The 26,321-nt window shown below is 36.6% G+C and overlaps 1 protein-coding gene across 2 annotated transcripts in view; it reads left to right on the top strand.

Moving 5' to 3' along the window:
- The window catches only part of znf423 (zinc finger protein 423), a 442,387-nt gene that overhangs the window by 388,731 nt on the left and 27,335 nt on the right, over positions 1-26,321 (top strand). For both annotated transcript variants that reach the window (XM_030136142.1, XM_030136141.1), the window contains 2 exons: positions 3,580-3,711; positions 14,198-14,313. In XM_030136142.1, the coding sequence (XP_029992002.1) occupies positions 3,580-3,711; positions 14,198-14,313 (248 nt within the window). The remainder of the gene's footprint in view (positions 1-3,579; positions 3,712-14,197; positions 14,314-26,321) is intronic.

Genomic DNA, 26,321 nt, shown 5'->3' with positions numbered 1-26,321 from the left:
AATAGTGATAAGGACAACAGGCAGGAAACCTCATCTTCGCAGGGTGTGTATTCGTGAGTGTGTGTCTGTTTGTGACGCCCACCTTTCATCTGGCCTTTCACCGTGGGTGCGGTGATGTCACTCACACCTCCTGAAAATAAACCTAGATACACCCAAACACACACACACACACACACATACACACACACACACACAGGACATGGAGACTTTTATTAAGAAGAAATAACAGATTCTGGTTTTGTTATAATTGAACCTGTTTCCATAACTATAGAAGTCCGACAACTGGGAGTAATCAGATAATCGTAATAATGCAATCTAACGCGTTTACATGCACTTAAAGGAGTGGTATTCGTCTTTTTTTTTTTTTATCAAGATCTTTTTATTGAAGTTTTGTCAATATAATACAAGTGCAGTGCTGAACCCTGACCATAATTTCAGGGGAAAAACGCCTAAACAGACATACCCAAAGTAAATGAAGAATTACCCCACAATAATAAGGTTCATATGGATGTTCTTGGTGTCTATGGACATTTACAGACCTCACAGAATCTATTCTCATTGTCTAAAATATTGTATCTGTTACTATGCCTGAGTAAACTGTAACAAACTAAAAGAGAAATTAGAATTTTTTTATCCTCGCCTGTTTTTTTTCGACTGGATTGACGATGATATGCATAAATTAATTGTTCGTGTCGGAGATTTTTAATAGCGTATATTTCACCCCACAAAGATTAAAAATCATGTTTGAACATTAAAGTTTGCACTAAAATATACTTTTGATGTACTTTTATTAACATTAGGGTCTAAACTTTGAGTAAAAGTTGAAAAAAACATCCATTGTCCTGATTTATTATATTTTTATAGTAGATGAATATTAATATAATTTTTTTAGGCCCACCGGTGGGCCGATAGGGCTACAGGGGTTAAAGTGCAATAATATTTTTCAGTTCATTATGAAACCATGATGTGACGGAGGTTAGCCGCTAAAAATGGATAAATATTGGGAATCGTGCTGCTGCTACAACAGGCCTCTGGATCAAAGAGTTTTCCAATATATGGATATGATGTGAGGTGTTATTCAGAGAAAATATTAGGGGAAAACAGTTGGCCATTAAAGCCGACTGTCTGACTGGAAAAGAGATCCTCATAGAACGAAAAAACAGAGAAGTAGAAGAGCTGAGGGGTTTGAAATGGAGCCCACACAAATTAATCAGTAAGTGATGGACCAAGAGAGGCTGTGAGGGGGAGACGGAGGGAGGAATGGGTGAAGCTGAGGCATGGATGAGTGAGGGGAGAAAGGGGGAGGGGGGGTAGATAACGAGGACAGAGGGAGGGAACGAGGGGTGGCTGTACAGGAAGGGTAAATCATCCACAGCCCCGGTGGGGAGGACAGGCAATTACCAGTTGGGGCAGACGTGGCACTGGGGTTGGTGTGAGTGAGCGAGTGATGGGTAAAGAAAACAAGCAGCTCTGCAGACGAGTGCAACGCAACCGACACTATGTCACATCTATTTAGAACTGCACTGACACTTAGACATGCATACATATACCAGTTATTTACCTTTAAAGAGCGGCTTTTACCCCCAAAGAACACTTTACAGAAGAACTACGTAACTTAGTTTAGGGAAAAAAGTGAATTTGTTTTAGTTCAACACACGCTATACACTGTAAAAAAAAAAAAAAAAAAAAAAAACATAAAAAAAAAAAAACTGTACTATTCCGGCAGCAGGGGTGCCACAAAAAATACTGTAAAATAATGGAAAATAACCATTTCATAAAAATACAGTAATTTTCCATCATTAAAATACAGTTTTTTGCCCTAACTTTACATTTTTTTACTTTTTCATGTTTAATAAAGAATATTTACATGTATTAAAACAAATTACCTATAAATATATAAAAATTATAAATAATTTTCAGTGAGACTAAGTTGTCCAATCCACTGATAAAAACTGTATTTGGACAGTTTATCAGTGCTTATACATGTTATACATTCACAAAAATACATTTATTCAACATTTTTGTTGTGAAACCTCCTGTAATTACACAAGATATTTGTTAATTAAGCAACAAGTCTTGTTAAACTTACAGAACAAAAACTTCTTTTACGGTTAATTGTCAGTAATTTTATCTCGTTTTATTATTTTTTTACAGTATTAGACTTTAAATTAACAGTTTAATCTCATAAATAGAAAAGAAATATTTGTGACATTACAATACATTTGCAAATATATTTTAACTGTATTTTTCTGTGAAAAAAAAAAAATTCTTTTAAAAAAATGGAAATTTTATGGTTATTCACAGTTACAGTTTTTTCATGCTATAGTACATTTGACATGTAAAATCACAGTCTATTTTGGTCATTTCATTGATATTTTCCTGTATCTTAAAAATACAGGAAAAATCTGTAAAATAAACAGTGAAAATTCTGTTAAATTACAGATTTTTTTTTACAGTGTATGGACAAAAGTATGTGGGCATGATTTTTTTTTTTGGGGGGGGGTATATGTTGGGTTTTTTCTTGTTTGTTTAGTTTAGTTTAGTGTTTTTTCTTCCCTTCTCTAGCTTTGACTTTCATTCATTTTTTTCCTTTCCTACTTGGAAATTAACTGGTACAGTAACGAACATGATTAAATGAGCTTTGTTATTAAGGACTGTTCATGATCGTATGTGATCAATGTTTGACCTTGATGATCAATGAAATTTGTTTAAAAAAAAAAAAACATTCGGACACGTTGAATTCAGGTGTTTCTTTTCTAACAGGGGTCTGGGATACAAAACAATAATGACTAATGTCAGAATATAGTTTTATATTATGGGCTAAATATCATTGCATTGGTTAGTTTGGGTTAAATTATTATCTTTGTTTCCAAAATGTCTCAGAGATGGTTTGGACTTAAATTCTCTCAACACTGATTTTTTTTTTTTAAATCTATGACTATGATTTTAAATGTTCTACTTCTAAATTTCTAGAATATTTTTCGTGCTCTGACTGTAAATAATAATAAATATTGATGTTTTTATGTCAAATCCTCATGAACCGGACATGTTGCAGCTGTAGACATGATGTGTTTTTTTTACAGTTGTTCTATGTCTTTTAATCTATTCTTGTATTTTATTCTGTTATTTTGGTTTTTATTTATTTTTCTGTGCAGCACTTTGGTCCACTGTGGTTGTTTTAAAGTGCTTTACAAATAAAGTTGGATTGGATTGGAAATACCAACACAGACTAAAAGACTAACAGACCCTACTGGTTCTGCTAACGTAAAAAAAAAAAAAAAAATCTCATTTTTTTTAACGTTGTGTTGCATCTGGTTATAGCCACGTCCTACATGTCACTTCACGTAAAGCTCTACACATGTATCTTCTTCATCTCCATCCACTCACTCCTTTTTTTTTTTTTTTGTCTGGATTACTGAATGTCAACTTCTGACAGCGTCCGACAGTTTCTGATCGCTGTACGTGCAGAAGACATCTGTCTGTGAGCGTTGTGTAAATATCCTAAAATGATGTCATATGTTCCTGTTTCGGTGTTGCCTAAACTTGCCTACACATGCGTGTCTGTCTTCCTATTTGCAGAGGAGGGCATCAATCACGAGTGCAAGCTGTGTAACCAGATGTTTGATTCACCTGCCAAGCTGCTTTGCCACCTGATAGAGCACAGCTTCGAAGGCATGGGAGGTACCTTCAAGTGTCCCGTCTGCTTCACAGGTGAGAGACAGACACACACGTTCACCTTCAAGGACAGCAACAACTGCTAACGCCTACTCACCTGCCTCCAATCTGGCTCACAAGTGCAAACAAAAACTCATTTTACTAATATTTCATTTCGACTTCAGCTTTCTGTTGTGAATGTTTGCTGGAGTATTCTAAAATAAATATTCAGAAGCAGCAAATGTACACATTTACTTATTGGACACAGGTAGAAACCAAAAGAAAAACACTTAACTTTATTATTAAATATGGGCTCTGAAAAGTATTCAATGTAAAAGTCTACCGTTACTGTTGTCATGTTTCATCTTTTAGATTAGATTAGATTACATTAGATTAGGTTAGGTTAGATTACATTAGATTAGATGGAACTTTATTGATCCTTTGGGCAGATCCCTCAGGAAATTGAGGTTCCAAAAGCAGCACAAATAATAACTCTAAAAAAGAGAAACAGTATTGACAGAACAGGCTCTCTCTCTCTCTCTCTCTCTCTCTCTCTCTCTCTCTCTCTCTATATATATATATATATATATATATATATATATATATATATATATATACACACACACACATATACATATATATACATATATACATATATATTTATATGTGTGTGTGTATATATATATATCTGTATATAGATAGATAGATAGATAGATAGATAGATAGATAGATAGATAGATAGATAGATAGATAGATAGATAGATAGATAGATAGATAGATAGATAGATAATGGCATATTTTTTTTGCTTCAATTAAGCAAAAAAATCTTGAACAAGAAAAGTGAGAGCGCAGACCTCCACTAAGACAGATCCCCCCCCCCCCATCACCACCAAAATTTTACCATTTCTTCCTTGTGCCAGTATCAACATTTCTTGAAAATGTCATAAAAATCCGTCCATAACTTTTTAAGTTATCTTACTAACAAAGAAACACACAAACATGCACGCAAACACACAAAGCAAAGTGATCACAATCCCTCCTGGCGGAGGTAATTAAGCAAAACTAACGCCCCCCCACACTCTCAATAAGACCTACGGTGAATAACATATTGATAATAATATCAGTATGTGCGTTACATATTGAGCATACACACATTTCAGTTCACATTATAATATGCGTACAGACACACATACACTACAAAAATCAAAATGTTACCAATTGTATTTTTCTCATTTCTAGTCCAATTATCTCATCCCACTTAAAATAAGACAGTCACCTAAACAGTAACTTTTCAGTGAGATATAAGAACTGATTTTTAGACAATAGTTCTGGAAAATCATATTTTGAAGAAATCTTACCAAGATAATTTTCATTTGTTCCATTGGCAGATTTTTTTGCTTAATTCAAGATTTTTTTTTTTGCTTAACCCTTTCATGCACAGTGGTCACTCCAGTGGACAGTTACTCTACAGCTGTTCTCTTGTATATTCATGGGTTTTGTTGTTTTAGTTCCATATCAACCAACACAGTGGACACTTATGCATCATCTCATAAACTGCAATTCATACCATTATTGTAACTTTGCTGTTCTTGATTGGTTCTTGAGTGGAAATCAATTGTTCATATTTATTTTTTGCATATTATCTCCATGAAGTGAGTAATAACTAGTATTAGAATATGTTAAAATGTGAGAAAACATCAGATTAGCTGCATTAAACATGGTTTCATTTCACTGTTGTCATATCACTTTATGATATTGGGTTTTAAATACATGTTTCTTTGCTTCAAGAATAAAATTCATGGTGTAGCTGAGTGGACATTTTTGTAACTCCATGAAAAACAGGTTGATTTAAAAAAAAAAAAAAATCAATCACATTGTTCTTTTGGTTTTTTTCATGCCTAAAGAGGAATAAAACACTCAGCAAAAAAAAACCTTGATTAAGGTTCTCATAATTCACGCATGAAAGGGTTAATTCAAGCAAAAAAAAAAAAAAAAAAAATCTGCCAATGGAACAAATGAAAATTATCTTGGTAAGATTTCTTCAAAATATGATTTTCCAGATCTATTGTCTATAAATCAGTTCTTATATCTCACTGAAAAGTTACTCTTAAGGGGATTCTGTCTTATTTTAAGTGTGATGAGATATTTGGACTAAAAATGAGAAAAATACACTTGGTAAGAGTTAGATTTTTTCCAGTGTGCTGTTCAAACTGTCTTTAACAGATCAGATACAGGTCACATAAAAGTCGGATTAGGGCCAAATTTGGCTGCAGTCTGAATGTAGCCTAAGTGAGAGTTTTCACTTCGTTAGCCCCCCCCCCCACACACACACACACACACACACACCTCTGTAAACATTCAGCTGAAAGTGTTTACCCATGCCGGACAGACGTGGGTGAAAACATTCAGACTGAAGTCGCATTCCAAAATATCAGATACAAATCGGATTTAGGACCACATATGAAAGTGGCCTGGGTCGGATTTGAAAAAAAATCGGATTTGTGCTGTTCAAACTGTCTTTAAAAGAGTGATATTTTGCTTTTTTTAAATAGAATTCTTCATTTCCCAACATTTCCCTGTGGTCTACATAAACTGTAAATGGTTTTATGTTGTTCAAATACACAAAGAAATGAACCACAGACTCAGAAAAGTGGGTTTAGACAAATATGAGCCCTTTGAGAGGAAATAACAGATGCTGGTTTGGTTCTAATTGAGCCTGTTTACATGACCATAAAAGTCAGACAAGTGGGAGTAATCAAGTAATTCTAATAATCCGATCTAACGTTTTCATATCCGCTTAAGGTCTTTCCTTCCTGCAGCGGTCAGACTCCACAATAAGAACTGCTCCAAAAATTCTGTGCAATAATCATGCAATAAACAATACAGTAAACCTGTGACAGGATCAGCATGTGCACAGCTGTAAATAGTGTATGTACGTTCTTGGTTGTGTTTATTTTGATTTTGCACTTCTTTGCTCTTGTGTGCTTCTACTTTGTTGCTGTAAACCTGAAATTTCCCCTTTTCGGACTAATAAAGGCTTATCTTTTCTTACTTTATCTTATCTTACCTTACCTAATCTTACTTTATCTTATCTGACCTTACTTAATCTTATCTTACCTTACTTTATCTTATCGTATCTTATCTTACCTTACTTTATCTTATCTTATCTTATGCTACTTTATCTTATCTTACCTTACCTAATCTTATCTTATCTTACCTTACCTTATCTTACTTTATCTTATCTGACCTTACTTAATCTTATCTTACCTTACTTTATCTTATCGTATCTTATCTTACCTTACTTTATCTTATCTTATCTTATCTTATGCTACTTTATCTTATCTTATCTTATCTTACCTTACCTAATCTTATCTTATCTTACCTTACCTTATCTTACTTTATCTTATCTGACCTTACTTAATCTTATTTTACCTTACCTTATCTTATCTTACCTTACCTTATCTTACTTTATCTTATCTTACCTTACTTAATCTTATCTTACCTTACTTTATCTTATCTTATCTTACCTCACTTCACCTTGCCTAATCTTATCTTATCTTATCTTACCATAGCTTACCTTACCCCTTGTGGGACTAATAAAGGCATATCTTATCTTATCTTATCTTATCTTATCTTATCTTATCTTATCTTATCTTATCATATCATACCTTACCTTACCTTATCTTACCTTACTTAATCTTGTCTTACCTTACTTTATCTTACTTTATGTTATCTTATCTTATCTTACTTTATCTCACCTTACCTAATCTTATCTTATCTTACCTTACTTTATCTTACTTTATCTTATCTTACCTTACTTAATCTTATCTTACCTTACTTTATCTTATCTTTTCTTACCTCACTTCACCTTGCCTAATCTTATCTTATCCTATCTTATCTTATCTTACTGTAGCTTACCTTACCCCTTGTGGGACTAATAAAGGTATATCTTATCTTATCTTATCTTATCTTATCTTATCTTATCTTATCTTATCTTACCTTACCTTATCTTAAGAAATGTGATTACTGTTAGGGTCCAAATGCACAAATAAATGAACCACAGACTAATAAAAGTGGGTTTAGACAAATATGACCCTTCTAACAGATCGGATATCAGATTTGAGCCACATTTGCCTGAGTCTGAACGTAGCCTAAGTGAGTATTTGCTCTTCGTTAGTCCCCCACCTTCCTTTAAATCTTCCGCTGAAAGTGTTTACCCATGGCGGGCAGGCTTGGGCGAAAACATTAAACCCACAAAAAAATAATGATGTGCATCCTCTAGAACACCAAACTGCTCATAGCTGATAATGAATGGTGAGCTTATTTTGGCCAAAAAAAAAAAAAGATGTTCATAAAGCTGCTGGAGGCCAGACTTTTACCCAAATCTTCTCCATCACCGGCCTTTAACACTTGTTTGGGCTCAGATACGGCTCTCTGTGGGACGCCCCCACTGTGATGCACTGAGTCAATGTGCTCTAATGGCTCTGGAGTTTTTGGGTTTTGTACACTAACATTAACCATATTCATTGTTGTAGTGTTTCTAACGTAGGGAGTAATACTGCAGCAGGACGCCGACGCCACTGCTGAAGAAGTACCAACAAAAGTCCAGCACGTGTACACTTATCCCACCGATATGAACTAGCTTACCTTTTACCTCTGCGACTCACCAGAGAGCTGAATCCAAATGCTGGATGACCAAATTAGGCCTGCAGCGTTTCCAGTTTCATTCCCAGCTTTTTGAACGCACGCAGTCGTGGGTTCTCCTTCCTCTTTCCTCCTTTCCAAGGTTATAATACTTTTAGATTTTTCATTAAAGTTTAGTTTTATTTAGTTTTGACCTTTTTTTTCTCTACTTCAGTTAATTTTAATCCGTTTTTTGTAGGGCTGGGCAAGTTAACGCGTTAGTACCGCGTTAATTCATTAAATAACGCCGACAATTTTTTTTTATCTCACGTTAAACGCAGTTTTATTATTGTTCTGCCTTTCAAGCAAGTCTTAGTTGATTTATACACACACAGACTCTTATTTTGAAACTCATGCTTTTATTTTGACGGTCCACATACCAGTGCTGTGTGTACGTGCCGGCTGAGAGGAGAAAAGAGCGAACTTTACAAGTAATGCTGAATCAAACTGTGTGTAACTCCTGCAGTTCAACGCCTGTATGTATCAATCATTCTGTTGTTTGCTAAATAATTTCACATGCAATGCCGTTAGAAACATGTTTATGACGTTATTTTGGATGTGTTTATTACAATGTGTTATTAACATGTTTAAGCTAATTCATTTATGCTAGCAGTCGGAGATGGATTGCAAATTCTTTATGCAGGCTCATGCTAAGTTTATGTAAATTCTTTGGTTGTGTTTAGGTATAATATGCCAGCCTCTGAACTAATATTTACTTATTTATGATGTGAATGTTGTATTAGCAGTCAGTTTATCTCAATGCTAACTTGAATGAGAAAATCCATAGACACGCTAACGATTAGCATTTACAGCTTAATTTAAGATTTACCACGTCTTTTTATCCAGCAACAAATGTTCACATCAGAGATATTTTATACTATTCATTCTTACAACAACTGAACATAAAATACTCACAGGCAAACGTTTTTGGGGCCATACAAACAGAGTGAAAGGAACATGTCTGTTAGTTCATTCTTATGTCTGAACTGACTACGGAAACACCACAAGGACAAAACATACATTAGTGCAACTTATTCTGACCACTAGAGGGCCCCTTTTGCTTGCTTTGAACAACTGAACATCACATATTATTGGGCTTATTAGTATTAGTACTCATTAGTGGGCTTAAGACTCCTGTCAATCACTCACAACTGTAAATACACTGGTGGGGACATAAACATGTAAAAGTAGTGGTCTTTTCCATGGACAGATGGTGGGGTTGAGAAGGACACAGGTGTTTGGAAGCACTGACTTTCAATTATTTTTATCACCAGAGTACTTCCAGTCTGAAATATCACTGAAAGGAAATACACGCTGTTGATGCCGGCACCCCCCCGCCCCCGCAACTATGCAATTAATCGTGATTAATCGCAGAAATCCACGCCATTAATCACAATTAAAAATTTTAATCACTGCCCAGCACTAGTTTTTAGTAGAGCTGCAGCCAATTAATCGACTGGGTGCTTGAAGTCAATGCAAAAAGTCCTGAATCCTATTGCAGTTTTCCTGAATTGAAGCTTCTTTGTGCGTCACAATAAGCGTCCGTGTGAAACACAACAGTGGAACCAATGTTTAACAGCAGAGAAATGAAGGAAACAAAGCTTTGATTCAGGAAAATTGTGGTTGGATGATTTTGTTGGATCACTTTGAGTCGATTAATCGGTTGCAGCTCTAGTTTTTAGAGCAGGTTTGCTAGTTTTTATTAGTTTTTGTTATTTTCTAAATGCTTAGTTTTAGTTTTAGTTTATTTTTAGGTTTTTTTATATCTTTTATTTCTTCTCCGTCGTATTCAAATAAATCCCAGACAGGACTCTGCTGCTTTCTCCCAACTTTAGTCTCCATGTTTCCAGGTAGAGTGGAGACGAAAAGACGACTCTAAACCACAAGTGACGAGAAGTGATGGACCATTAAATATCATATGGTGCCAGCAGCTAAAATTGCTTGAGGGAAATAAATCAATTTCGTATCAATCCGACGTTGACAAAGACGAAAACGAAGGGAATTTTATCCAGAATTTTTATCTGTTTTAGTTAGTTTTGTAAGGACATGATACAGTTTCAGTTATCGTTTTTTTTCTTTGAAGTATAGTTTTTATTTATTTCAGTTAATGAAAATGTTTTTACAATTCTAGTTTTTGTCATTTCGTTAGTTTTCGTGAACGATAATAACCTTGATATAGGGGAAAAAAATTTTTGGATCTGCCACAAAAGTAACACACGGTCTTTATGGGTTAAGGATGTTAAAATAATTTTAGTTTAGTTTAGCCACATTCAGCCCAATTTGATCTCAAGTGGGTTAAAACAGTAAAATGTTATCATAATAACCTATAAATAGTGACAACTCCAAATTTTTTATTTTGTTTTAGTGTAAAACAAAAAGTTGAAATACATAAAAATTTCACAACAAATACGAATAATGTCAACAAATATGAACAACCTGAAATATCTGAAGTGAATAAGCGCAATTTTTGTTTATTTCAGTTAACGAAAATGTTTTTACAATTCTAGTTTTCGTCATTTCGTTAGTTTTCATGAATGGTAATAACCATGATACAGGGAAAAAAAAATAAAATTTGGGATCTGCCACAAAAGTAACACAGGGTCTTTATGGGTTAAGGATATTAAAATAATTTTAGTTTAGTTTAGCCACATTCAGCCCAATTTGATCTCAAGTGGGTTAAAACAGTAAAATATTAAAGTAATAACCTATAAATAATGACAACTCCAAATTTTTATTTTTGTTTTACTGTAAAAAAAAGTTGAAATACATAAAAGTTTCACAACAAATATGAATAATGTCAACAAATATGAACAACCTGAAATATCTTAAGCGAATAAGCGCAATTTTTGTTTATTTCAGTTAACGAAAATGTTTTTACAATTCTAGTTTTCATCATTTCGTTAGTTTTCGTTAACGATAATAACCTTGATATAGGGAAGAAAAATTTGGGATCTGCCACAAAAGTAACATAAGGTCTTTATGAGTTAAGGATGTTAAAATAATTTAAGTTTAGTTTAGCCACATTCAGCCCAATGTGATCTCAAGTGGGTTAAAACAGTTAAATATTATCATAATAACTTATAAATGATGACAACTCCAAAGTTTTAGCGTCAACAAATATGAACAACCTGAAATATCTGAAGTGATTAAGCGCAATTTTTGTTCATTTCAGTTAACGAAAATATTTTTACAATTCTAGTTTTTGTCATTTTGTTAGTTTTTTGTTAACAATAATAACCTTCCTCCCTTCCTCCCTTCCTCCCTCATTCCGTCTCTGCCTCTCTATCCCCATAAGCTTACTCCCTCTCCCACTGTCACCCCATCACTTTGTTTCCCTCCCTCAGTTGCTGAATAGTGTTGTGTGCCTCCACCCCCCCCTCTCCCCCATCCACCCCCCCCACCCCCCCAGGTACACAGCACCGCTTTAAACTTTAACTCTATTCCTTGGTGGCTTATGAATTAATAAGATGGGCACCACTCCTATGGGGAGGCTTAATAATTCAACACATACACACTCACAGTGAAAACCAAAAGTTTACTGAAACAAAGGGGAGAGAAAGAAAGAAAGAAAAAAAAAAGTGTATGAGACAACACTGGAGCGGAAGTTAAAAAAAGGAGAGATAATTTATTGATAAATATCACAAGGTCTGCTGAGGATAGCTCTTCCTGTTTTCTCTCTTTCTTTCTTTCTGTCTTTTCTTTCCATCTCGTTGACGCTCTTCGTCTCTGTCAGTCTGTCATGTGTTTGTACCGGGGGGGGGGGGGGGGGGGGGGGGGTGTCAAACTCACTTTAGTTCTGGTTCCACGTTCAGAACAATGTGACCTGAAGTGGGCGGGGCCACAAAAATAATAACAGTGGGGAAAAAAAATGTACAATTACATTAGAATAATCCATAAAAAGAAAAAAATGATTTCACAGGGAGCTGCTGGTGTTGAACAAACCAGAGGTGCTCATGGAGAAGGTATGAACAATAGGAAGAAGACAAAACTCCAGGTACTTACTTGGTTGGAAAAATTAGAAATTGTAAAAAGCCTTCATTTCATGTGGGCCTGTAGATGAATTCATTAGGGCTGGAGTTAAAATCACGCCAACACGTGTCGGCATGCGCCTTCTTCAGGGTACGTTATAATAATGTTTACAAAGTTTCACAAAAAATGTGAATAACAAAAACAACTTGAAATGTTTTAAGAAATATAAGTGCAATTTTAACAATATTATGCCTCCATTCATCATTTACACATGTTCATTACAGCTTCCAGATCACAGTGGATCTACAAATACACAAAACATTTAATAACAGACAGAATATTGGTACAATTGCACTTATTCTCTTAAGACATTTCATGTTGTTCATATTTTTTTGTGAAAGGATAGTTTCTAAGTGTAAACATTTTCATGTAATTTAACTTTTTTATACTTAAAGAGAATAATTTGGAGTTCTCTTATGATAGTATTTAACTGGTCTGTGTGTGGCCCCTGAACTAAAAATACATTTACCACCACTGATAATGTTAATATCTTCAGTGTAATATTTGCATTTCACAAATTCATCCCATAGCCTGGATTGGACCCTTTAAAGGGCCAGCGCTCCAAACCACCTTTCTGGTGTCATTCCTCAGAAATCGGGTTGAAGATGGACCTGTGGAGTTGAATGAATGAAGAATTCAGACCCAAGCAGAGCATTTACAGTTTATGGAGACCACAGGGAAATGTGGGAAAAGGAAGAATTCCATTTAAAAAAAGAAAAATACTACTCCTTTAAGGAAGTAGTTGATGTTTCTAAACTATATGGACATAAATATTGGGACACATCATGTCTACAGCTGTAATATGATCCTGTTCATGAGGATTTGACATATAAACTTCATGAACACCTGAATTCAATGTGTCCCAATACTTTTGTCCATATAGTGTATGATATATAATTGTAATTTTGTTTTGGGAATTTCTTTGCACTGTGAAGCTTTAATGTCAGATAATATCAATCAATCAATTAATATTTATTAGTGCAGGGCGTATCAGACCCACGCAGAGCATTTACAGTTTATGGAGACCACAGGGAAATGTTGGAAAGGGAAGAATTCCATTTAAAAAAAGCAAAATACCACTAAGGAAATATTGATGTTTCTAAACTATATGGACATAAATATTGGGACACATCATGTATACAGCTGTAATATGATCCTGTTCATGAGGATTTGACATATAAACTTCATGAACACCTGAATTCAACATGTCCCAATACTTTTGTCCATATAGTGTATGATATATAATTACCTCCGCCAAGGAGGTTATGTTTTTGCCGGCGTTGGTTTGTCTGTCTGTCCGTGTGCAAGATAACTCAAAAAGTTATGGACGGATTTGGATGAAAATTTCAGGAAATGTTGATACTGGCACAAGGAACAAATGACTAAATTTTGGTGGTGATCGGGGGGTGGGGGGGGTGCACTGATCTGCCTTGCTTGGCGGAGGTCTGCGCTCTCCGAATGCTTTTCTAGTTGTAATTTTGTTTTGGAATTTGTTTGCACAGTGACGCCTTCATGTCAGATAATAATAATCAATCAGTCAGTTAATATTTATTAGTCCAGGGTGTATGAGACCCAAGCAGAGCGTTTACAGTGTGTATAGGCCACAGGAACTGTTGGAAAATGAAGAATTCCATTTAAAAAAAAGCTAAATATCACTGCTTTAAAGCTGCAGAAAACGATCATCCATAGCATGGACTGAACAAAGCACAAGTATTGTAGACCCTCACTTTTAGAACAGTACTTACACTAGTAGTTCTGTTCTGTTCATTGTGACTGAACCGTTTATCACATATCTGTGGTATCTTTTCTGATGGTTCCGTCTCTTTCCCAGTGTTTGTGCAGGCCAACAAGCTCCAACAGCACATTTTCGCTGTGCACGGCCAGGAAGACAAGATCTACGACTGTTCCCAGTGTCCGCAGAAGTTCTTCTTTCAGACTGAACTACAGGTAGGTCGCCTCATTGTACCGCTTCCGCCGCTTCTCTGACCTTGACCCGGCCGCCGTGTTTGTCCGTGCATTTCCTGTCTCGCATACGGTAAATCGGAATACGCTGCCTCACCCTGCAGTACCTGGACTCTTCCCAAGGTGACTCACTGAACCCAACCAGGATAAGCTCGTTCTCTGGCTCCTGACCAGACCTCCCCATGCACCGTTTTCTCTCTTCATCTCATCTTCTACCTCACAGGTGTTAAACATGCGGCCCGGGGGCCAAATCCGGCCCACCAAAGGATCCAATCTGGCCCGTAGGATGGATTTATGAAATACAAAAATGACACTGAAGATGTTAACAATCGAGGATGTCAGAATCATTTTAATTCAGATTCCACATACAGACCAATTAGATATCAAGTAGGTCAGACCAAGGTTGTAATAGTTTTGGATTTTTCATTATAGATTAGTTTTATTTAGTTTTGAATTTTTTTCTCTTATTCAGTTAGTTTTAATTTGTTTTTAGAGCAGGTTTGCTAGTTTTTATTAGTTTAAATTTTTCTCTAAATGCTTAGTTTTAGTTTAGTTTTAGTTTTTTCGTATCTTTTCTCTTCTTCTATGACATATTCAAATAAATCCCAGACAGGACTCTGCTGCTTTCTCCCAACTTCAGTCTCCATGTTTCCAGGTAGAGTGGGGACCAGAAGACGACTGGAAACCACAAGTGACGAGAAGTGACGGACCATTAAATATCATATGGTGCCACCAGTTAAAACTGCTCAAGTGAAATAAATCGGTTTCATATCAATCCAACGTTGACAAAGACAAAAACGAAAGGAATTTTATCCATAATTTTTATCCGTTTTAGTGAGTTTTATAAGCACACAATACAGTTTCAGGTAGTTATCGTTTTTTCTTTTAATTATAGCTTTTATTGATTTCAGTTAACGAAAATGTTTTTTCAATTGTAGTTTTTGTCATTTTGTTAGTTTTTGTTGACGATTAACAATAACCTTGAGTCAGACCAGTAAAATACTATCATATTAAACCTATAAATAATGTAAACAGCAAATTTTCTCCTTGTTTTAGTGTAAAAAAAGTACAATTACATGAAAATGTTTATGTTAAAAAACTGTTATTTTACAAAAAATATGAATAACCTGAAACGTCTTAAGTAAATGCAATTTTACCAATGTTCTGCCTGTTATGAAATGTTTTGTGTGTTTGTAACTGTAATATAAGTTTTAATGCACATGTGTAAATGATAAACTGATAATCTGAGGCAGAATATTGTTAAAACTCCAGTTGTTTTTCTTCAGACGTTTCCAGTTGTTCATGTTATTCAGATTTTTGTCGATGTAAACATTATCAGAATTTAATTTTACTTTTTTCACTGTTATTATTTTACTGGTTTGGCCCACTTGAGATCATATTGGGCTGAATGCGGAACTGAACTAAAATGAGTTTGACACCACTGTTCTACTGCCTTCCTCAGCTTCCATAAGGGAATCAGTAAGAATTTAACGATTCCGATTCCATTATCAGTTTTGCTAATCAATCTGATTTTCTTATCGATTCTCATTGGGTGAGGGAATAAAAGAGTACAAACGGGTGGGTTTGCATTAACTGTCTTAATAATAAGAACAGATGGTGCCAGGCCCAGTTCGGGGGAGGGGGGGCTACAGTGAAAGTGAAACTAAAGATGCTTTACTAATTCCTCTATTGCCGCCTTTCTACTACGTGGAACCGGTTTGACTCTGCTCGTCTTCCGTTGTTGTGCACCTCATTTCCTTTCCCCTACCTTTGGAAACTTGTATTTGAGGGGGTACGACGTTTGTTGCCCACATCGGAACCAGAACTGGACCCAGATGACGGCCTGGTGTTCACTCTGCTGTTAGATTCACAAGCGCCGCTAAGTAGAGAATCAAATACGTGACCTTACTGTAAATGAATCACATGCTGTGGACAAATGTTTGAACATGTTGGAAGGATTCCACCCTTTAGAAGAAACGGAAGCTTTGACAGTGTTCCAGTGGACCTGGTGTGGTCTGTTTGGACCTGGTGTGGTCTGTTTGGACCTGGTGTGGTCTGTTTGGACCTGGTGTGGTCTGTTTGGACCGTTTCTGCCTCAACACCATGTTGTCTACGTTCTGACCAAAACAATGCAGCGTATGCGTGACGTCATCACGCATGCGCAACTCAAGTGGAATCGATTAGCAGAATCGTTAAGCAGGCAGGCAAATGATTCTAAGGAATCGAGCTACTGGGATCTGGTTCTCAAAAAGAACTGGTTCTCGATTCCCATCCCTAGCTTTCACCCATGTAACCTTCTCCTTTTACCCCCCCCCCCCCACCAAACCACTTCCATTTCACCCAAATCCCTGTTTTTGCCACTCCTCCTTCTATTCTCCCTCCACCCACTTCTTTCCACTCCTCTGTTCCTCTCTCTCCATCTCTCCTCATGAGGTCTGAGTAGGCTTCTGGCACACTTCATGTCATTATGGTCCAGACGTATTTGTGTGTGTGTATGGGAGAGTGGAATGGATATAAGTCACCCCAGAGTGGGTCCTGAGCCAGCTGTGGCCTGGTCTGTGTTGATGTCCTCTTCTATTCCTCCTCCTCCTCCTTCTTCTTCTTCTTCTTCTTTCTTTCTCTTGTACCGTTTGCACATCCGACTCAAACTGCAGCTCAGGTCTCAGTCTGTGTTTCATTGAAGCGTTCTACCCTGCAGGTGGTCGTAAAATACCATGAAGTTGTTGCGGAAAGTGGTGTAAAAGCCTGCAATTAATCGGAGCTGGAAAATGTACCGAGGGGAGATTTTAACAATAATTAATTTACACTTGTATCCGTGACAGGTGCAACCCTTAAAGCCATGACAAACGGATCTACATGTCTTATTAGCAAAACGCTGAAAGTATTTTACAACAGCGACTCCAGCACACAGATGGAAATATTAAAAATGTAACACTAAAGGAAAAAGAAACACTGTTTTTAAGAGTTTGTCAAGTACTACGGCCATCGTCATGGTCGAGCAGGAGAACAAACTGTGTGTTCTGTAACGTTTCAGTGTTGAATGTACAGAAATGTCCTATGTGGACAAAAGTATATGGACACGTTGAATTCAGGTGTTTCTTTTTCTAACAAACGATAGGGTTATAATATAGGTTTATTTTGGGATAATGCTGATGATACTGAAGCAGTATCATCTGTCAGTTTTGATAATTTTATAAAAGCTGAAACTGGTTTTTAAATGTTTACAAAACTTAGCACCAGAGATTTTAGGCAAATTTTTCATGAGACAAAATGATGACAGAAACACCAGAGGAGCAGACAGTGGTAATTCTAAAATCGCACATGATAACGTTCTCAATAAAAGGTTCTCAACTGTGGAACACATATAAAAACTTTTTTTTTAACGCGTCAAAGGCTGCCTAAAGCCAAATCAGAGATGCAAGCATTTTTAACTTTTTGGAATTTACTATAATTTTATGTAACCTTGATGTAAATATTTACCAAATGCTGTATTCCTCTTTATATTTTTTATTAACATTTGTGATTGTAGCAGTCATTTTATGCGACCTTAAACGTTCTTCTTTTCTTTACTTTTCTCTCTTTCTTTCTAGCATTGTCCCTATCAAATAAACTTAAAAAAATAATAAATAAATATTATTGCATTGGTTTGTTTGGTTTAAATTGTTATGGTTTTTACTTAATTTTTCTCAACATTGATTTTTTTTTTTTTAATCCATAACAGGTTTTTAAATTTTCTACCTTTAAATTTCTCAAAATATTTCTCATCAGATGTGACTTAAGAAGAAAAATCTCCCATTAAACTTTAAGGAAATATTGATGTTTATAAACTATATGGACCTAAATATTGGGACACATCATGTCTACAGCTATAAGATGTCCTGTTTGTGAGGATCTGAGATAAAAACATCAATATTTCCTTAAAGTTTAATGGGAGATTTTTCTTCCTCAGTGAGATGTGATGAAAGTAGATGGTTAGATGGAGACGAAGATTATTATTTACATTCAGAGCAGGAAAAATATTCTAGAAATTTAGAGGAAGAACATTTAAAATCATAGTCATGCATGTAAAAAAACAACAAAAAACTAAACAATAGGGAGAGAAACAAAGTAAACTAAGATAATTTAACTCAAACTAACCAATGCAATGATATTTATCCCATAATATAAAACTCTATTCTGACATTAGTCGTTGTTGTTTTGTATCCCAGACCTGTTAGAAAAGAAACACCTGAATTCAATGTGTCCGAATGTTTTTTTGTTTTTCAAAACTAATTTTATTGATCATCAAGGTCAAACATTGATCACATACGATCATGAACAGTCCTTAATAACAAAGCTCATTTAATAATGTTCGTTACTGTACCAGCTAATTTCCAAGTAGGAAAGGAAAAAAAAGAATGAAAGTCAAATCTAGAGAAGGGAAGAAAAAACACTAAACTAAACAAACAAAAAAACCCAACATATACATACCCCCCCCCCCCCCCCCCCAAAAAAAAATCATGCCCACATACTTTTGTCCATTCACTGTAAAAAAAAAAAAAAAAAAAAAAAAGTCTGTAATTTAACATAATTTTCACTGTTTATTTTGCAGATTTTTCCTGTATTTTTAAGATACAGGAAAATATCAATGAAATGACAAAAACAGACTGTGATTTTACATGCCAAATGTAAAATAACATGAAAAAACTAACTGTGAATAACCATAAAATTTCCATTTTTTTTTTAAAGAATTTTTTTTTCACAGAAAAATACAGTTAAAATACATTTGCCAATGTATCGTAATGTCACAAATATTTCTTTTCTATTTATGAGATTAAGCTGTTAATTTAAAGTCTAATACTGTAAAAAAAAAAAAAAAAAATACTAAAACGAGATAAAATTACTGACGATTAACTTTAAAAGAAGTGTTTGTTCTGTAAGTTTATTCGTTATATAATCGTTATTCTTTTGTATCCCAGACCCCTGTCAGAAAAGAAACACCTGAATTCAACGTGTCCACATACTTTTGTCTACATAGTCTATATTTATTCATCTTTTTTCTTTGTGGCTTTTCTAAACTTATCCTTAGTCGATATGATGATGATATCTAATGCAGATGCAGACAAAGAAGGTCAGGACATGACAGAAATACCACATCAGAGTCGTAGCGGTGATTATTTGATTGAATGAAAGCAGGTTACCCCACACAAACACACACAAACACACACACACACAAACACACACAGTCACAAAGTGGCAGTGATGTAGGGCTGGAAGTGGTGGGCATATGGCTGGCCAGTCCATTTAACAGCAGGGTGACTGCTGGACCCTGTCGGTTAATGTCCACACACAGACAACACTCACACCTCACACTATCTTGCCCACCTGCACACGCACACACAAACACACAAACAACCCCTCTCCCATACACACTTCCTCCCAAATGACTCCCTTCTCGTCCTCTGACCAGGTCACGCCATCGTCAGGGAAGGAAATGTTCAGTGTGGTTAAATTATGTACTTCCTCTTGGTTTTTAATAAATAGTTTGATGATACTAGTCGCATAAATCTGCTCTAAAATGCCACTATCTGGGTTTGTAATAAATTTAAATAATAAATAGTTTCACCTGGAGGTAGACTGATTGTATTTTTGAGAGAATAATGAGGGTTACAAAGAGGAAAAAGCTGGAAAATGCATTATTTTTTTGCCTTTAGCAAACTCAGTTACTATTGAACGGAACAGCAAAGTCAGAATAATAAATAACATTATAAATAAATAAAGCTCTAATAAACTAAATGAATCAATAAATTGACTTAAACCCTCAAAAATCTGTCTGACAACTTGATAATGTTTTCTGTTTGTCATCCCTAACTTGCCGTATTCGTATCTAATATCTAATATAATATCTAATTACGTTTACAACTTATAATGAGCCAACAAATGAATTATTTATTCATCTGCAAACACTACACTGCAAAAAATCCAAATCTTACCAAGTATTTTTTTCTCATTTCTAGTCCAAATATCTCATCACACTTAAAGTAAGACAGAATCACCTAAAGAGGAACTTTTCAGTGAGATATAAGAACTGATTTTTAGACAATAGATCTGGAAAATACCAAGACAATTTTCATTTTTTTCCATTGGCAGATTTTTTTGTTTGAATTAAACAAAAAAAAATTTTTTTGAATTAAGCAAAAAAAAAAAAAAAAAAAAATTCTGCCAATGGAACAAGTGAAATGATCTTGGTAAGATTTCTTGAAAAAAGATTTTCCAGATCTATTGTCAAAAAATCAGTTCTTATATCTCACAGTAAACTTCCTCTTTAGGTGATTCTGTCTTATTTTAAGTGGGATGAGATATTTGGACTAGAAATGAGAAAAAAACGCTTGGTCAGATTTAGATTTTGCAGCGTATGTGTGTCTGTACGCATATTAATGTTCACTAAAATGTGTGTTTGCTCAATACTGATATTATTGTCAATATTTTATTTATTCACCGTAGATCTTATTCAGGGTGGGAGGAGGGGGGTTAGAATGTTTTTTTGTTTGTTTGTTTGTTTGTTTGGAGTGCTATATTGTGTTTATGATTGAAAATTGACAATAGTGTAAGTATGAGTGTGATGAGATATTTGGACCAGAAATGAGAGAAATACACTTGGTCAGATTTAGATTTTTTTTCCAGTGTGCAATGTTTAAAACTGACTCAATCGACACAGATTTTTTTTTGTTTGTTTCTGACACACTTTCTCTTTTGCATCGATAGCGTTTCGTTTTGTGCTAAAAGTTCGTATAACTTAACCGGCCTGGACTGCACCGCTCTTTTCTTCTCACACATCCGTTTGCTCAGGTCAGATAAGTAGAATTCAGTTGTTTTCATTCCAGCTAAGTTGAGCTCAGTTCAACTTCTTTCTCCCACAGCTCTTTGTACTTCTTCCTCTTTGGCTGCTGTACTGTGGCTATATCCATCTTGTTGCTTTTTGGTTCAGGCCCAAGTGTGTGTGTGTGTATGTGTGTGTAAGTATGTGAAAACTCGCAGCCCGAGCCTGACCTGCCACAGCTCCACGGCCCCATGGGAGGGCTCTCTAAGTGGGCTAGACAGAAAGGCTGACTGGGGGAGATGGAGAGCTACAACCACGGAGGTTAATGCCACCGCTAGCTGTTATCGGGGCGTGCGTGCGTGCGTGCGTGCGTGCGTGCTCGCCCGCGTGCATCTGCTGCCAGAGGAAAGTGGAATGGGGTAATTTGTGTGTGTGTGTTTTAATGAGGTGCGGATGGATGAAGAAGGCTGGTTGGCCAGATAGAAAAGGCTTTGGCCTCTTTCAGCCCCTCAGAGGGACCATATGATGTCCGACTCACTCACTCCCCCTCTTTCTCTCTCTCTCTCTCTCTCTCACACACATACCCATGGGTCATCACGGCTCGGACACATCGCTGCATCACCCACCCCTTCCTCCATCACTAACTTCGTTACTTTCCCCTCCGTCGTGTTCTCGATCACTATCTTTTACCACAGTTTTCTCTTCGTGTCTTCCTGTCCCGCTCCCTCCTCCAGCTCTGTGCCCCCCCCCCACCACCACCACCACCATCCACCCCTCACCCCCTCCCTCCCCCACCCTCGTCCGTCCCAGAAGAACCAGCCCCTATGCATATTTAAGCCCCTCTCCTCTCTTCCTCTCTTCTGTGCCTCTCCCCAGTGCCCCATAAATAGTGCAGACGTAAGCTGGTAAATAAGAGATGTTTTGGTGTGTGTCTGTATGTGTGTCTGTATGTGTGTGTGTGTGTGTGTGTGTGTGTGTGTGGGTGTGTAAATAAGAAATGCTGTGGCCCTGATCAGTGTGGTCCTTCTGGATCTGTCTCTCTCTCCGACTTTACTCCCAGACTTCATACACTACTTTTCATATTCTCTCTGTTTGGGTTTCTTTCTCTCGTTCTTTCCTTTCTTTCCGTTTAAAAGCATTTGTTTAAACTGTATATTTTTCTCCATTACCTAATTACTTTCTTCAACCCAGTGTTTAAAGATGAACTCTTACTCTTTCATAACCGTGTACTTATTCCGTCTGTTTGGGGTTTTTTTTACCCCCCCTCTCAGAAGCATTTTTTTTTCTGCTGGAAATCTGACTGTATCGACTCTGACTCTCTCCATTCCCTGACAGATTTCTTGATCTCCAGCTTCCCTTTAAGCCTCCAGGGGGTGCTACACTGCAGCTTCTGCCCTCAATGTTTCCTCCCATCTTTCACTCCATCCATCACTCTTGCCTTCCTCCCCAATCATGTCTAGTTTTGTTTTGTTTTGTTTTTTTCCCCTCCTTATTTCTGGTGTGTCTGTTTTTGCTACACCGTTTCCTTTAGCGCTGGTAAATTTTTCAGCAGCACAAGATGCGTGGATTGTTGGTCAGATGAATAAATGGATGGAATATGTGGAGGAGGTGGTCTGCTCCATTTGTTTTGTGGTTTGTCGATTCCCTCCGTGGGATCCTGTCCTTCTCCGTGTGTCCCAACGGTGTTGAATATTTGAGAGTTTCGCACACGTGTACAGATGAGGAGGATCTGTTCCTACATGTACGCAATTTAAAGAACATATAGCATGTTTTACACACTAGTGGACAGATGACGAGATGAGGGGACGGAAAGACAGAAATGTACAGGTACATTAGTTTTATGGGATTACAGTGGTAATCAAATCGAGAAGAAAGTCAAGATAATGTCTAGTGAATCCAAAACGTATTTCAGACCTATGAGTAAAGCGCTTTGAATCGATGTGTAACTTATATTAAACTTACCTTCAATGCATATTGACCAGTGACGATTTCTCACAGACTGTAAGGAAAGCCCGGCTTCCCCTAAAATTATGAAAATTAAATGGTTAAATTTGTACGGCTGTGTTGACATTTTATTGACTACAAATGCGTTAGAACACGTTCATCTCCAAGATGAGTTCGTTCAGAATCAGCTTTATCACAAATCAACGGACGCGATGTTGTTCACTTCTCCTCCATTCCCGTGTCTGTGTTTTCTCCTCCATCTCTGCTCAGTGCATTTGTCCGTAGACTGCGGGCGTCTGTGGGCTTCAATGGGACTGAGTGGAACAGTTTTTTTCATTGCGTCAAAACTGGACGGTAATTGAATAAATGCCACGATGCTGTTCCGCCCCCGGACGCCGGGAGTCTCTGGGGGTGAATGGAGCTGTGGGCGGAGCTTGGCCGGGCTGGACGCCAGAATCTCACATGCTGATTGGAGGATCAGTCGAAAGGCTGAATCCTGTTTGATTGACAGCGAGTTTCAGATCCCCTCCTTCACTGACACAGTTCAGTTTAATACCGTCGCACATTCTGCTGTGAAATCAGACAAACCACTACGAAATTACTCGTTTATTTCTTGCACTGTAAATAAAACACACTCATTGGACTTCCTTGTTTCAATTTAACATAATTTCAGCGTTTTCTTGTTTCAGTTTCATAATTTAATCATTTCTTGTTCAAGTTTAATATCGTTTTATAGATAGTTAAATCAATCATACAGTCGGCTAGGTCGGAGTGAAAGGAGCGTCTGTTTAAAAAGGCTGAAGTCTTCCACCCACAACACACTGGGCCAAGGCAATCTAAGCAGAGAGGACACTGGTCCAGTCCCTGGAAAAGACGCCTACTTGGTACGATAAGGTCACTGAGCATTTTCTTAAAAAGGAACGGAGGGCCGAATTTATGTTTAAATAGCTTGACAGTTTTATTTATTTATTTATTTATTTATTTATTTATTTATTTTATGTAAGCCGACAATGAGCTTCCCCTGTCTGAAAGACGAGCAGCCGCCACTGATATTGACGTATGTAGACGTATTTAACGTGTTCTAGACCAGCAGTTTGAACTGGTCCAGCTTTAGGACCCACTGTCACCCCTCAATGACAAGCTGTGACCCAAATTGATAACAGTTAAATGTACCAGGTTCATTTAATGCAAAGATGTCGTGTTTTGAACCTGAGATAATACAGAATATCACAGTATGAAAACACAGAAGACAAGTTTAATGTTTATGTTTATGCATTTGGCAAAGCAACTTACAGGGGAAAACCAATCAAATCACTCAGTCAATCAAATTTTATTTATATAGCGCCAGATCACAACAAAAAAGTTACCTCATGACACTTTATATATAGAGTTGGTCAAAACCAGACTAAGCCAATTTACAGAAACCCAACAGAATCATGATAAATAATGATAAAACAAAATGACTAGGAGCAGCTGATGCTGAATATACACTAAAAACAAAAAGTTAAGGATATTTCTTCTGTGATTTGCTGAATGCACTCGTCACACCAAAGGAGATTTCAAAAATAGTTGGAGTGTCCATAAAGACTGTTTATAATGGAAAGAAGAGAATGACTATGAGCAAAACTATTACCAGAAAGTCTGGAAGATACTATTAAAGAATGGGAGAAGTTGTCACCCCAATATTTGAGGAACACTTGAGCAAGTTTCAGGAAGTCTGTGAAGGCAGTTATTGAGAAAGGAGGAGGACACATAGAATAAAAACATTTTCTATTATGTACATTTTCTTGTGGCAAATAAATTCTCATGACTTTCAATAAACTAATTGGTCATACACTGTCTTTCAATCCCTGCCTCAAAATATTGTACATTTTGCTTCCCCACCCTGTATGTGTCCTCCTTCTTTCTTAATAACTGCCTTCACACGCTTCCTGAAACTTGCGCAAGTGTTCCTCAAATATTCAGGTGACAACTTCTCCCATTCTTCTTTAATAGTATCTTCCAGACTTTCTCGTAATAGTTTTGCTCATAGTCATTCTCTTCTTTCCATTCTAAACAGTCTTTATGGACACTCCAACTATTTTTGAAATCTCCTTTGGTGTGACGAGTGCATTCAGCAAATCACACACTCTTTGACGTTTGCTTTCCTGATTACTCATATGGGCAAAAGTTTCTGAAAAGGTATGGATAATAGTGTTAGGTATGATTATGACATCAGTATATGTTTGGTTTCAAAACAATTGACATAGTGCCTGCTGAGAAAAAACAACTAAATGTTCATTGTAAATTTTGCTTCCCCACCCTGTATAAAGGCAAGCTGAAAAGCACCAAAATCATTTGCAATAACTCAGCGATGCCTAGACTGACACGTGACCACAGATGCCATGCTATGGGGCTCCTGGAGGTCAGAATCTCTGCTCGGCAGGTGGCGCGCCGTTTTGGATGCAATGTATCCACCATAGTCAGGATGCAACAGAGGCATGAAGAAACTGGCTCAACTGCAGACAGACTTCGCCCTGGACGAGCACATGTGACCACGCCACAGCAGGACCGCTACATTGAGCTGCAGCACCTCCGGGACCGCTTTGTGACTTTTGGTTTTGGGGGTCCTTGAGTTTCTTTCTTTATCCTTATTTTTTGTCAACAAATTTGGATGTGATTTTTTATTTTTACTGTATAGAAATGGCTTATGATTAATTCCAAAGAGCTTATGGAATAGAAATACTCATCGATTTAAAAAAATATATATAAGAATCTTCAAGTGTTGCATTTTCATTGGCACTGAGTATACATGGGGTTCGCGGGTAACTCACTAATCCGACCATCACTAGTGAGGGGGGCTTTATCAACAGAACGCACCGCATCAGGGCCGGTTCACTTTCACCTTTATTTTGCAAAGGGAAACGGTAGACTGTTGTAGTGGTGGATCATTGGTGTGTACAGTTGTATGTATCTATGAGATGGGATAATCTTCTACTGCACACCTGATGACTTCTCACAGCACACTGGTTGGGAAACACTGTTGTAGAAGACCTCTTCTCACCCTTTCCAGACACAAAGTGTTTCAGCACCTCCCCTCTGGACAGCTCCTGGACTTTGTTGTGCAACAGGAGATAATACCTGTAATACTGAATATCACCATACACTTCAAATTCAGAATGACATTAAAAAAAACTAATGAATTAAAATTAAATGACTTAAATTAAATACCCATTAATTTTCCAAAACCACAGGGTGCTCATGGGAGGAA

Source organism: Sphaeramia orbicularis, chromosome 6 (assembly GCF_902148855.1).
Source record: "Sphaeramia orbicularis chromosome 6, fSphaOr1.1, whole genome shotgun sequence".
NCBI classification, from domain to species: Eukaryota; Metazoa; Chordata; class Actinopteri; order Kurtiformes; family Apogonidae; genus Sphaeramia; species Sphaeramia orbicularis.
This window is presented reverse-complemented; position numbering and strand designations above follow the sequence as displayed.